Source organism: Engystomops pustulosus, chromosome 2, assembly GCF_040894005.1.
Source record: "Engystomops pustulosus chromosome 2, aEngPut4.maternal, whole genome shotgun sequence".
NCBI classification, from domain to species: Eukaryota; Metazoa; Chordata; class Amphibia; order Anura; family Leptodactylidae; genus Engystomops; species Engystomops pustulosus.
In genome coordinates this window covers 33270722-33283534 of record NC_092412.1, presented here as the reverse complement: position 1 = coordinate 33283534, position 12813 = coordinate 33270722, and the positions used below count along the sequence as shown (strand labels likewise).

The window sequence follows — 12813 nt, the reverse complement described above, 5'->3', positions numbered from 1 at the left end:
TGCCGCCATGTGATTGGCTGATTAGAAATTAAGTGTTAACGAGCAGTTGGACAGGTGTACCTAATAAAGTGGCCAGTGAGTGTATATAGTACATACAGTACATGTTATACATAGTATACCTGCCTCCTGACGGTCTTACCCTAGTGTGCAATATCTAGGTGTCACTGCTTAGACATCCCCGGTCCCCTAGAGACCTGCGGTTTACAGAGGCCACACAAGTACAGAGCTCTATTTTTAGGCGTAAGCCTGCTGTCAGGATTTGACATAAATACAAATTTGGTCCGACACAGTCTTATCCACAAGCTGCAAAGCCTTTAAAAAGGTTAAGTGAAAACTAACATATAGCAACATTCACATTGGCTTAAACAGCCCAATGGGTAAATAGCTTAGAATGTTACATAACATTACTATAAACATAGTGGCTACTGTGAGTAGCAGAAAGGAATGCCCATTGAAAGAAAGGCATAATGGGGGTCATTTACTAAGGGCCCGAATCGTGTTTTGCCAACGGGTTATCTGAAAATTTCCGATTTGGGGCCAATATTCCCTAAATTGCCCCGGGATTTTGGCGCACGTGATTGGATTGTGGCGCATTTTTTTGAAAAAAGTGTAGCTTGACACGCGCTTACCTGTACCCACGATAGGACGGTGAACTTCAGTGCATTCCGATGAACTTCAACGCAGCAGCGACTCCTGGTGGACGTCGGAGGAACTACCTTAGTGAATCCTGGCAGAACCCAAATACTCCGCAGAGAACGTGCCACTGGATCGCGAATGGACCGGGTAAGTAAATCTGCCCCAATATGTGTAGAAGTATCACTATCAAAAGGCACTTTGTCCTTAGAGTATCTGAATATAAGTCTCTCAGGGAGCTCACGTAGATAGAGTCCATCCTCTGGGTACAGTCCTTGATGAAGGAAAAAGAAGGAAAAAATATCATATACAAAGGGTCTCCTCTCAAGGAACACAGTCCTTTGAAGCAGCAGGTGTTGTTGTTCTGCATTCAGCAGAGAGGGGTGCCTTCTTAGCATAACTGGGGACAAGTTCAAGGAAAGTCTCTTGACTTGGTTATAAATAAAGGAGTCCAGGATAGTCTCTTAGCGAGGGTACATGGGCTCGGCCCACCTGGGAGAAAAATCAAAAATCTGGAGAATATATACAATGTAGCAGAATCTGCTATGAGCTTCCGCCCATCAGGGAATTTTTCCTTGTCTGGAACAATCACAGAATCATCACCTGCAGGCATGGGAGCAGGAACTGCCGCAGGAACATCATCAGCCTGAGTGGAGGCAGCAGTGGTTGGATCTGTCGTCTGGAGACATCTGATGGTGGAAACTGGAACTGCAGATGCAGAAGCAGCCGGGATGTCTTCTGGCGAGTTGTGGCTGTAGCATGACCGCAGGAACAGATGAGGCTGGAACACGTTCCAATGCAGCTGGAGGATCAACCTGTGAAACAGAAGCGCTCACCACCTGGAGGTCATCCGCTGGAATCCTCTAAGCAGGAACCTCAGGAACACTGGTGGGCTCTGGAACTGCTGACATGGGAAACCCAGAAGCTGGAGCTGCAGCTGGAACAGCAGGCAGGTAATTTGCGGCAGTAGGTATCTCAGCGAAGAAGGGAAGCAGGCACTTCTCTGACCGACCTCCAGTAGCTGGGGGCGCTGTGGCTGAAAAGGGGGCATGTTCTTGCCAAAAGGGGGCAAGGCCATGCCAGAAAAATTAATCTGCGCATCAGAAATTCAATAATGTGGTACAACAAACTAGACCAACTAATAGGAAGTGCAAAGCACAACTGCACCAGATGAATCATTCAGCATCATACACTGTGATTAATCTGGCGCAGCAGAGAACTGTCTAGTTCTACTGTGCACTGGTCTAAAGATCTGTAGATTCCTTCCTTCTAAAATCAACTTCTATGCAATTTATGCTGATGATTACCAGAGCTCCTCCATGCTGCAGCTTCACAGGCTGTTACACTGTGCACAAGCACTTCCCCCTTTCCCTGTGTGAGATTACATCAGGGAGAGGGAGGGAGGAAGTGCCGAGGCAGCATGGGAGGAAATAGGACTGAGCTTCAGCACGGAGGGGCTCTGGTAATTATTGGCATAATTTTAAAAGTTGATTTTAGAAGGACGGAAGCCATGGATAACAAATATAAGAAGATTACCACAGTCACGGTGCCTGGATCTATTAGTAAGTGTCCCTGGTTTATTATGATGGATTTTGATGGTAGATTTCCTTTAAGAAAAAAAAATCAAACCAAAAATAAATGTAAAAAGTTGTGTAATACAATGAGGAAGTATCTATTGTGTGAATTTGTAATTGTGTGGGTTTTTCATAGAAATGAAATAAAATACATCGGGCACGATTTGCTGATGTGATGAGGAGAGACGTGAGTCTGGTTAAAATAAAGTGTGAAAAAAAAATGAGTCACAGCATTGCAACACACGTCCCTCTATAAAACATGGCACACGGGGAGTCACACTCCACAGAGCGGCTGTGTACTCCGACTGCCACAATGCTGCAACTACATTGCTTCCTTCTCTGTGCATTATGCTATGGCACACTTGCCATGCCCAGACCTGCCAACAACGATGACATGACTCCTGAAGACATGGATTTTGCACAGGTAAGTTATAAATAAAAAAAAGTTTTTTTTAAAAAATACATATAAATAGAGACTTATAGGTTTATTATTGAAGACTTATAGGTTTATTATTGAAGACTTATAGGTTTATTATTGAAGACTTATAGGTTTATTATTGAAGACTTATAGGTTTATTATTGATAAAGACAATAATTATTTATTGTATATTCATCTTCATGCAGCTTTTAGACATAGTTGAGACTCCACTGACTTAAAGATGCACCAAATTTGGGAAGAGTTTGATAAATCTGGTACATCTTTAAAGGGATCTTGTTGAGGCTATTTGGGAGACTAAGCCACCCAGGTGTGCACAGGTGCTGGGAGCACCAACGATGGGCCCCATCAGACTCATCTCTAGGCAAGGCTGAAAAGTTTTTTTATTGTAATGCAAATATGTGGGGTGTCCAAAATAGCCCCTGGGTGTTCCCGTTAAGTTCCTCCACTTTCTAAGTCCCCCCTTTTATTGGAGGGAAATATCAAACTTTTGAGACTTTTAAATATATTTTAGTTGATAAATACTATGTAACAGGCTACCCTATAAACTGGAATACGAAGTATAAACATGTAAAAAAAACGCAAATCACAACTGAGTGAGCCAAAAAGTTGCAATTCTGAAGTGTAGGAATCACTAACCCTAGTGTGATTTCTAAAAAAAAATGTTACATTTACAAATGTTTTACGTGCTATACTTGGGAGAGTAATATTTAAAGGACATCATCAGGGGCTTAACTTAAGGGGGTGCAGAGGTTGCTGTCGCACCAGGGTCCAAGAGGTTTAAGGGGTCCTTTCATTTTCCCATATGAGAAGACTATTATTATAAACCATACATTATAGTCGGGGGGCCTGGTACAGACTTTGCACTGGGGGCCCATCAGCTTCTAGTTACCCCACTGGACATCAAGGCTGACTTTAAACAAAGGGGGGCCTTGGGCAAAACTAAAAGTGGGGCCCCAAAATAAATTTATGAACAGTCCCAGTCAGTAAGAGGATCCTTTAGTCCTGCACAATAATAACACTTTGTAGTTACACACAGTAGTAGGTAAGTATCTGTAATATGGGACTGCAGGGGGATTTTATAGGAGAAAGTCAGATGATAGGGAGATGGATGATAGAAGATAAATATGAAAGATGATATAAATGTATAGATAGATGATAGATGTATAGATGCAGACATATAAAGTAGATTATATAGAGAGAGAGCCAGACAGATGATAGATAATAGAAGATAGACAGGTGCCCAGTTTGCCACCCCCTAATGCTGGCCCTGAAGGACATCTACCATCAGATTTACTGATGGTAGACTGTTCAAATTTACTTGCTTGTTCTTTACTCTAGAGGATGCCAATGTCTTTTTTATGTTCAGGAACGGACGGATTTGTCTATAAGAAAGACTTTATAAAAATATGCAGTTGAGCTGCAGGTGAACTGGTGACTCTTGGCTCCGCCTTCTTATTTATGCACGCCCCCGCATTATACTTTGCAGCCGAGTCCCGCCCATCGATGGTGACATCACCATCTACAGTATCTGCTCAAGTGATGGTTGGGACCAGGCTGCAAAGTACAGAACCAGAGCATGCGGAGCCAAGAGTCACCGGAGCACCTGCAGCTCATCTGTATATTTTTATAAAGACTTTTTTTTTAGACAAATCTGGTCATTCCTGGAGATAATAAAGTCGTTGCCATCCTAGAGTAAAGAACGAGCAAGAAAGTTGGGACAGTCTACCATAAGTAAATCTGATGGTCGATGTCCTTTAAATTTAGTAGTGAATTTACAACTTACATAAGTTGCCTTTTGTCAAATCTCCTAGTCCTGTACCTAGTAACGCTTTAAAAGGGACATTTCTTGGGAAGTTTTTTGTAAGTTCCGGAAAGGTATTTCATGTAAATGCAGTTAATAATAATTATTCCTATTAGGATAATAGAAATAATTTATTTCTATTAGAAATTGATTACAATAGATTTGTATAGAAATACATTTCTATTTGCAATCTCCTTAGGGATCAATAAGGTTTTATTGTATTTTATATATTTTTGATATTATAATATTGTAATATGTCAGTTTATATATTTCCATACATTTTGCACTTTCCGCAGGAATACCTTAAAAAATTTTATCCAGTCACCAATAAAGGGAGAAATAACTTTAGCGAAAGGCTTGCGGCAATGCAAAAATTCTTCAGGATGAAAGTCACAGGAAAGTTAGATAGAGACACAATGGGCATAATGAAAGCCCCAAGATGTGGTATGCCGGACGTGGCAGAGTTCACTACATTCAACGGAAGACCAAGATGGCAAAAAACCTCCATTACCTACAGGTGGGTTCCATGGATTAGGTCATCCACTCCAGAAAAAGTTGTTATTTTATACAGGGGGGGGGGATATATTGTACATAAAATTTATAGTCTTATTCTAATATACACCATGGTACCTGCACATCATAAAAAAATCTACAACCCAACACAATAGAAATAGGAGTGTGTCATGAATGCCAACAATGAAATATTATACAAAAAGTGTGTATTAAATATATCATAAAAATATACCCGACACTAGGTGGACCCTATATGGCGGTCGTATGCTACCTGTACAAACGGCAGCTAGCATTTGGCGCCATAGGAGTGCATTGTTGTCAGGATCAGTGGATCCTCTGGACCACCGCGGGAGATGGTACTATCTGACACCTGGGACCAGAGTCTAAGTGGCACCTGGTTTTCACCAGAGCCCGCCGCAAAGCAGGTTGGACTTGCTGGGGCGGGGTGCGACCAGGTCGTTCCCGCGTGCGGCTAGCCCGCGGTGGCAGCCGAGGTGGAGGTACCTTAGCGGAAGACAGTCTCGTGGTCAGGTCCAGGCACGGGGTCAGGGCAGGCGGCAGAGATACAAGGTCAAGTCCAAATCCGGGGTCAGCAACGGGAGGTACAGGCAGATGGGAACGGGAACACAGGCACACAAGACACAGCAACACGGAGTAACTCGGGTAACACAGCAACATGGAGGAACTCGGGTAACACAGCAACACAGAGGAACTCGGGTAACACAGCAACACAGAGGAACTCGGGTAACACAGCAACACAGAGGAACTCGGGTAACACAGCAACACAGAGGAACTCGGGTAACACAGTAACACAGAGGAACTCGGGTAACACAGCAACACAGAGGAACTCGGGTAACACAGTAACACAGAGGAACTCGGGTAACACAGCAACACAGAGGAACTCGGGTAACACAGCAACACAGAGGAACTCGGGTAACACAGCAACACAGAGGAACTCGGGTAACACAGCAACACAGAGGAACCCGGGTAACACAGCAACACAGAGGAACTCGGGTAACACAGCAACACAGAGGAACCCGGGTAACACAGCAACACAGAGGAACTCGGGTAACACAGCAACACAGAGGAACTCGCTGCTAGAGAAGGGAGCGGTGAGAAGTGCTCACCCCTCCACCTCACCGTGTATAATGAGCCTTAGGTGAACATAAGCACACACCTCCTGTCTGACAACCAGGGCCGGTTTTAGGCTAAATGGAGCCCTGGGCAAAATTATTAGTGGTGCCCTAAATCCTCTGGACATGCAATCATTTTAGAAGGGGGTGTAACAAGAATTGCAGTAATAATATCTAGCACTTTCAGGAGTGTTTATAGGGTTCACCACACACACAGGGAAATCTGATAGAGCTTTAACCCAAAAATGTATGCATCTATTTTTCTGTAGCCCATTTTGTACCGTGCAATGCCCCTTACACAAGAACGTATGGGGACTGATACCCAGCCACATAATTTGTGGCCTGGGGGACCGTGCCTATGTACCCCGTAGAACGTAAAAATATAGCACATGTCCTATATTGTTCAGTCTTGTGGTGTCGGCCTCTTGCTTCTCTATGGAGAGGGGAGGGATGAGTGCTCCTCCAATCTGCACGTGGCTGTATGCTCACCCGGGATGAATATATGTCTTGTTAGCAGTGGCACAGGACTGAACAATGTGCCACAGCTACGGGGGAATTACATGTTCAATGGAAGAGGAAATCACATGTAACCCCTGTAGACACCATTACATGTATGTACATATCCATAAATATGCATATATACATAACACAAATGTATACAAGTGTATCACCATAGTGGACTAAATTCCCACCACCGCTAGTGGTGTCATATAGAAACTATATACACCATCTATATCTACATAGAAACATACACATATCAAAGGTACAAAAGGTGTTCAAAACTATCTAAAAATTAGCCCACACTATAAATTACATGAATTTTTTGGCAAAATATAGTTTTACTAATTTTGCTTTCCACTGCTCTTCTTTGCCACATCTACTAATAATAATAATCTTCATTGATATAGGGCCATCAAGTCATCAGCCCTCTACAAATCATCATTTAACATGTTTCATAGCTAGCTGTAAAGAATTGTACGTGTTCCTTTGTGTAACTTAAAAAATAATGGAATACATTTCTGTCCTGTGTAGAATTCTGAATTACACCCCAGATCTTCCAGTCCGTGTGGTGGACGATTCCATCATGAGGGCATTAAATGTTTGGAGCCAAGTCACTCCACTAAGGTTCAGTAGAGTCAACAGCGGAAATGCAGATATTTTAATCCAGTTCACTGCACGATGTAAGTATCCGAATTAAAAAATAAATAAAAAATCATTGTTAACTATATTAATAAGTTGTGCAGCTCTAATCAGATTTGGATTAAAGGTAACCTGTCAGCAGGTTTTGATCAGACTAATAACAGGTTCCTTTAGCTTAGAACGCATAGATACCAAACATGTTTTACCATAAAAGTTCATTTGCATTTTTAAAGATCATCTACCATGTTCCTCACAACTTTTTTTATTATAGCTCTGTATGCTGCGATTGCAGAAATATAGAGTTATGAAAGTTATGGTAAATTACCCTGTGGCGCTCAGGCTACGTCACCTGAGCCCCTCACATAGCCTCCTATTTTACTTTATGCTATTCCACTGATGCTATTCCCCGAGGGGGGGACTGCTAGCGTATGGGGGGAGTGGATAAATCAAAATACAAATTTCTCTTAAGCGATTCGGTTGCGTATCCGGAGCGCCCCAGGGTCATTAGCATAACTTTTAGAACTCTATGGGGGTCATTTACTAAGGGCCCGATTCGTGTTTTCCCGACGTGTTACCCGAATATTTCCGATTTGCGCGATTGTACCTGAATTGGCCCGGGATTTTGGCGCACACGATCGGATTGTGGCGCATCGGCGCCGGCATGCACGCGACGGAAATCGGGGGGCGTGGCCGAACTAAAACCTGACGTATTCGGAAAAACCGCCGCATTTAAAAACCGAAAATGTGTCGCTTGGGAAGCACTTACCTTCACTTGGTCCAGCTCGGTGTATTCCGGCGTGTTCCGATGCTTTTCAGCGCAGCAGCGCCACCTGGTGGACGGCGGAGGAACTACCTTCATAAATCCCGGCCAGACCCGAATCCAGCGCAGAGAACGCGTCGCTGGATCTCGAATGGGCCGGGTAAGTAAATCTGCCCCTATATTGCTGCAAGTGCGGCATATGCAGCTATAAAATAAACTTCTTATTAGGACACATCTACCATCTAAACTAATGGTAGATGTCCTTTAAGTATAAAAAAAAGTTTGAAAAAAAAACATGGCCAAAGAAGCACAGAGTCCTTCCGAGTCCATCCCTTCTAGTCATGTAATTGGCTGCGCTGTTCAGATTCAGTGTCGGAGATGTGCAGTAAAGTCTTCACCCCAGCTTCTATGTGAATTTTTTTCTTTTTACAAATATACAAATACATTTTTGCTGTACGTTTCTGCTTGGAATAGAATAGTCTACTACAGAAGAAAAGAATTTCTAGTTTGTAACGGACAGGCACATGCCTAACTAACACTATAGCTATAGCCAGTGCCGTGTTTGCCATTAGGCACTTGAGAGCTTGTACCTAGGGTATCCAGTTATGGAGGGGCTATCCTCTTTTATGAGATTGCTTCCCCATACTTGAGCCGACTGTACACGTGCAGGTTTCACCTTACCCACTCCACGTGTGTGCAGGATTTATGGACTGAACCTAAAACTGCTGAACTGAATTGATATGCTAAGTTCAGTTCACTTGATCTAGGTTCGATCCGGTAAATCCTGAAAACACAGGGAGCAAGTTTGTCGGAACATACTAGTTTATGTACAACCGGCCTTAAATTAGGTGCAGAGGTGGTCCAGAGAGTCAAAATGGGAAATAAGTAATTATTAAGCTTAATGAAATGTCAACATTTTTAAGAGGTTCTGCATGACATAGATGTCTGCAATAACTTACACCAGCATCCTGGGGCAGACTATAATAAATTATGTCCCATCCCACCCTGTGCCACTTTTCTAAAAAAAAAAATGGGATTAGTGTGGAAGAGGTTAGCAATTTACCTGTCCATGTTTCAGGATTTGTGACTTTTTCATGCCTTGTACACCAGGAAAAAGGGCATTTAGAAGATAGTATAGTAGTGAAGGAATGGGGGTTGTAGTATAAAGCAGTGCTTAGAGCATAGTGGTCTATAGGAGTGGGGGCACAAGGTTATCATAATGTAGAGTAGTCGGAGTGTAAAAAAAATTGAGGACTAGGAACACACAAAATTTTTTAAATGCCTGCTAAAACGTCTAGGTTCATATATAAGGCGCACCTGATTATAAGGATGAATGACCAGCAGGTGGCAGACCTGTGCACAGTTCAAGGCAGCTGTTGTCTGTAAGTACGGTTCATATATAAGGCGCACCAGATTATAAGGCGCACCTGATTATAAGGATGAATGACCAGCAGGTGGCAGACCTGTGCACAGTTCAAGGGAGCTGTTGTCTGTAAGTACGGTTCATATATAAGGCGCACTGGACTATAAGGTGCACCTTATTGTCCGAAAAATATGGTACCCAGAAACACGCAAAGTTTGATAATTGTTAATTATAAATGTACTGGGGGCATATCCAGTCTTACACCTGAGGCCGTGTGATCTGTAACTATGATTCCACACACAGCTACATTTGCTTCAGATACCTAATCTATTTCACAAATTGAGCAGAGACTTATGAAGGCAAGAATTATTTTCATATGTATATATTTTTTGTATTATTTTGCAGCACATGGCGATCAAAATTCATTTGATGGACCAAATGGTGTACTGGCTCATGCCTATTCGCCTGGTTCTGGAATTGGTGGTGATGCCCATTTTGATGAAGATGAAAGATGGTCAAATAACCAAGCAGGTACAAGGCTAAAAAAAAAAACATATAAAGTTACAGTACTCTCTTTCGGGTTCTCAAAAGTTTTTTTTATTGTTTCTGTTATTTCTATTGATCACTGCTGGCACTCATGAAAACATGGATCCCATTATCACTAATTGATGGAGCAGCAAGTTAAGCGTGTGTCCTACCGATCCTTTCAGTACTACGGAACCGTCAGAAATTGGTATTCTCATAGGCGCACGCAACAAATTCTGATGCCCCTATAGTATTAAATGGAGTAGCAGGACCCATGTGTGACCTGCCACTGAATCAATTAGTTGCAATGAGATCCCCTTATTATTGATCGCCATGGGTCCATTCTTGTACCAAAATAGAAGACTGTTATTATGTGCCCTAATAGGGTATAAACTCTTATGGTCACAGCTTTTTCCCATTAAATCCGCAATTGTACCAGAAGCAGACTTTGGGATGCCTACCAAATTTCCTTTGGACCCTAATATTAATGAGGGTTGTCAATAAAAGCCTCACATTATTAAATGGAGTGTGTCGTGCATAACATTTTCCAATCATTCATTTAAAAAATAATGTGTAATATTGTTTTTAACAGTTTTTACGATTTTATTTTAACCTCCCTAGTAAGACAGCTGCATTGGAGTCACAAATTTTTTTTTGTTATAGCCTCAGGACCAAATCCTTGAGTTCCTACCGCCAGGATGAAGGACTGTAAACCATGACATACTAGCCTTTGCCCTCTTTGGCAGGATCTGCTCTTCTTTTAGCTTCTTATGCCCTGGTTTTTACAAAAAAAAGCTTTTAAAATTATGTAAATAAGCCTTAGGGGCTCCAGGTTCCACAGGTGTTAATAGAGACTGGAGCCTCAGGCTCATTTGTATCATTTTTAAAGCCTCTTTAAAAAAAAAACCAAGGGAATAAGAAGCTAAAAGAAGAGCCGATCCTGCCAGAGGGGACACACACCAGTATGTGCTTGATTTACAATCCTTCATCCGGGTGGTAGATTTCCTTTAACAAGTGCAACTTGGTCCATGTTTCAGTCAGATTTATTGTCCAAAACCTTTTTTTGCTGAAGTCAGCATGTTATTTCATTTCCGCTGAGTCATATTGAGGCTGGTAAATCCAAGCAATACAGACATTTGTGTAGACTGTATACTATTATAATGCGGCTTTATATAGGCCTTCACCACTTTAAGAGTTGGCTTCCTCTGTTGACCTTGTCCCAATCTACACAGCAAAGCTGACAGGAAATGTCAGAATAACTCCATCACACTTTTTTTCATTAGGTTTCAATCTCTTTCTGGTGGCTGCTCATGAATTTGGCCATTCCTTGGGACTTGGTCACTCCGATGATCGTCAGGCCCTGATGTTCCCCACTTATCGTTTTGTAAACAATTTCCGCCTGTCCCAAGATGACATCAATGGAATACAGTCTCTTTACGGTAGAAGACAAAAGTAACTCCTCAAGTTACCAGACGGATGACCCTTTATCTAAGAGTGCTATGATAACAGTGTAAAGCTTATGCATTGGTATAATCTGCCATAAATATACAAATATAAGATATATTTACAAGCAGATATACATAGCAGATGTCAGCTTGCTGCAATTTCAATAACTGTACCTATGCCTACCTATAAAGCTGGATAAGGTTGTATGCTACATAGGCTGGAAGACTAAAAATGGCTGCTCACCTATCACATGTATATGAACCCAAAAAGGGGTCTTTCAGAACAATTGTACCATTCCTAGAATGTTGAAACACCATGTCCAGCTTCACGAACACAGATCCACTTGCATTTTTTTGTAAAAACAAATATTCTTTATTGTCCAAATCTAGTATACAATTTAAAATCGCATGGGGTCATCACTCAGATCGACAGATAATCGCCTACGCGTTTCAGGTAGATGCTCTACCCTTATTCATGGCTAACTTAAGATATGCTGTTCATGGATTTAAATCTATTTAAATCCATGAACAGCATATCTTAAGTTAGCCATGAATAAGGGTAGAGCCTCGACCCGAAACGCGTAGGCTATTATCTGTCGATTTGAGTGATGACCCCATGCGATTTTAAATTGTATACTGGATTTGGACAATAAAGAATATTTGTTTTTACAAAAAAATGCAAGTGGATCTGTGTTCGTGAAGCTGGACATGGTGTTTCAAGTTACTAGCTATCCAAAGGAGGTGGGATAAAGGGTCTGTGCTCCATTGATCCACAAGGGTGCAAAATCAACGATCCAGGTGAGCTGACATTACCTTTGCTGTTGACATTCCCAGAATGTGTGAAATAAAGACAAAATATATACTGTATGACCCTCTAAATTTCACAATTAAATGGTAGTGGACGGTGGTATAATTTGAAGCTGATGAGCCCCATTGCAAAATCAGTATCAAAAGTGACACCTTACGGGCCCACTAAGCCTCTTGGGCCAGGTTGCGACTGTCCCCTTTGGTGATGTTATGCCCCTGAGAGTTGAGTCTAAGGGACATCTTTATTATGACCTTGTCTGCTGTTGCAATACCATCCAATTCAAATGATTTGGGCAGAACTTCTATAACAGGAACATCTTATGGCTCTTCTGGGATAAAAAAAATACATTAAGAACAATCCCTTTAAGCTATAAAGATAAAAACTGGTACCATGGCTCTTTAATTTTACTTGTCCCTGGTCTTGGGTGTGGACTACTACATATACAATGCAGGTCAATGACTGCCAGGAATGTAGTCACAATGGCAGAGTTAATCTAACGTTATCATCTATACAGCTTTAAATTAGCAAGTTTTTAGTTACCTATGATGCAATAAAATCATTTGATTGAGAACATACATATGCCTCATTGTCTGTTTTGGGGAGAGTATTCGTTTATGGGGCCTGTACATGGGGCAACACCCAGACACTTGCAACAGCTGTCCCATCATAAAACAATGGG

General features: G+C 41.9%; 1 protein-coding gene across 1 annotated transcript; it reads left to right on the top strand.

Moving 5' to 3' along the window:
* The first annotated feature begins 2478 nt into the window (after positions 1-2478).
* LOC140117447 (interstitial collagenase-like) lies at positions 2479-11693 on the top strand. Its single transcript, XM_072134201.1, has 5 exons — positions 2479-2631; positions 4744-4964; positions 7126-7274; positions 9762-9887; positions 11165-11693. The coding sequence occupies exons 1-5, from the start codon at positions 2521-2523 to the stop codon at positions 11335-11337; spliced, it is 780 nt and encodes a 259-aa protein (XP_071990302.1). The 5' UTR covers positions 2479-2520; the 3' UTR covers positions 11338-11693.
* The last annotated feature ends 1120 nt before the right edge of the window (positions 11694-12813 follow it).

Bases quoted from the DNA above. Each gene is read 5' to 3' on its own strand.
- LOC140117447 (XM_072134201.1), top strand. From the start codon at position 2,521: ATGCTGCAACTACATTGCTTCCTTCTCTGTGCATTATGCTATGGCACA. The intron at 7,275-9,761 runs GTAAGTATCCGA...ATTATTTTGCAG, and splicing joins AATCCAGTTCACTGCACGAT to CACATGGCGATCAAAATTCA. The intron at 9,888-11,164 runs GTACAAGGCTAA...TTTTTTCATTAG, and splicing joins ATGGTCAAATAACCAAGCAG to GTTTCAATCTCTTTCTGGTG.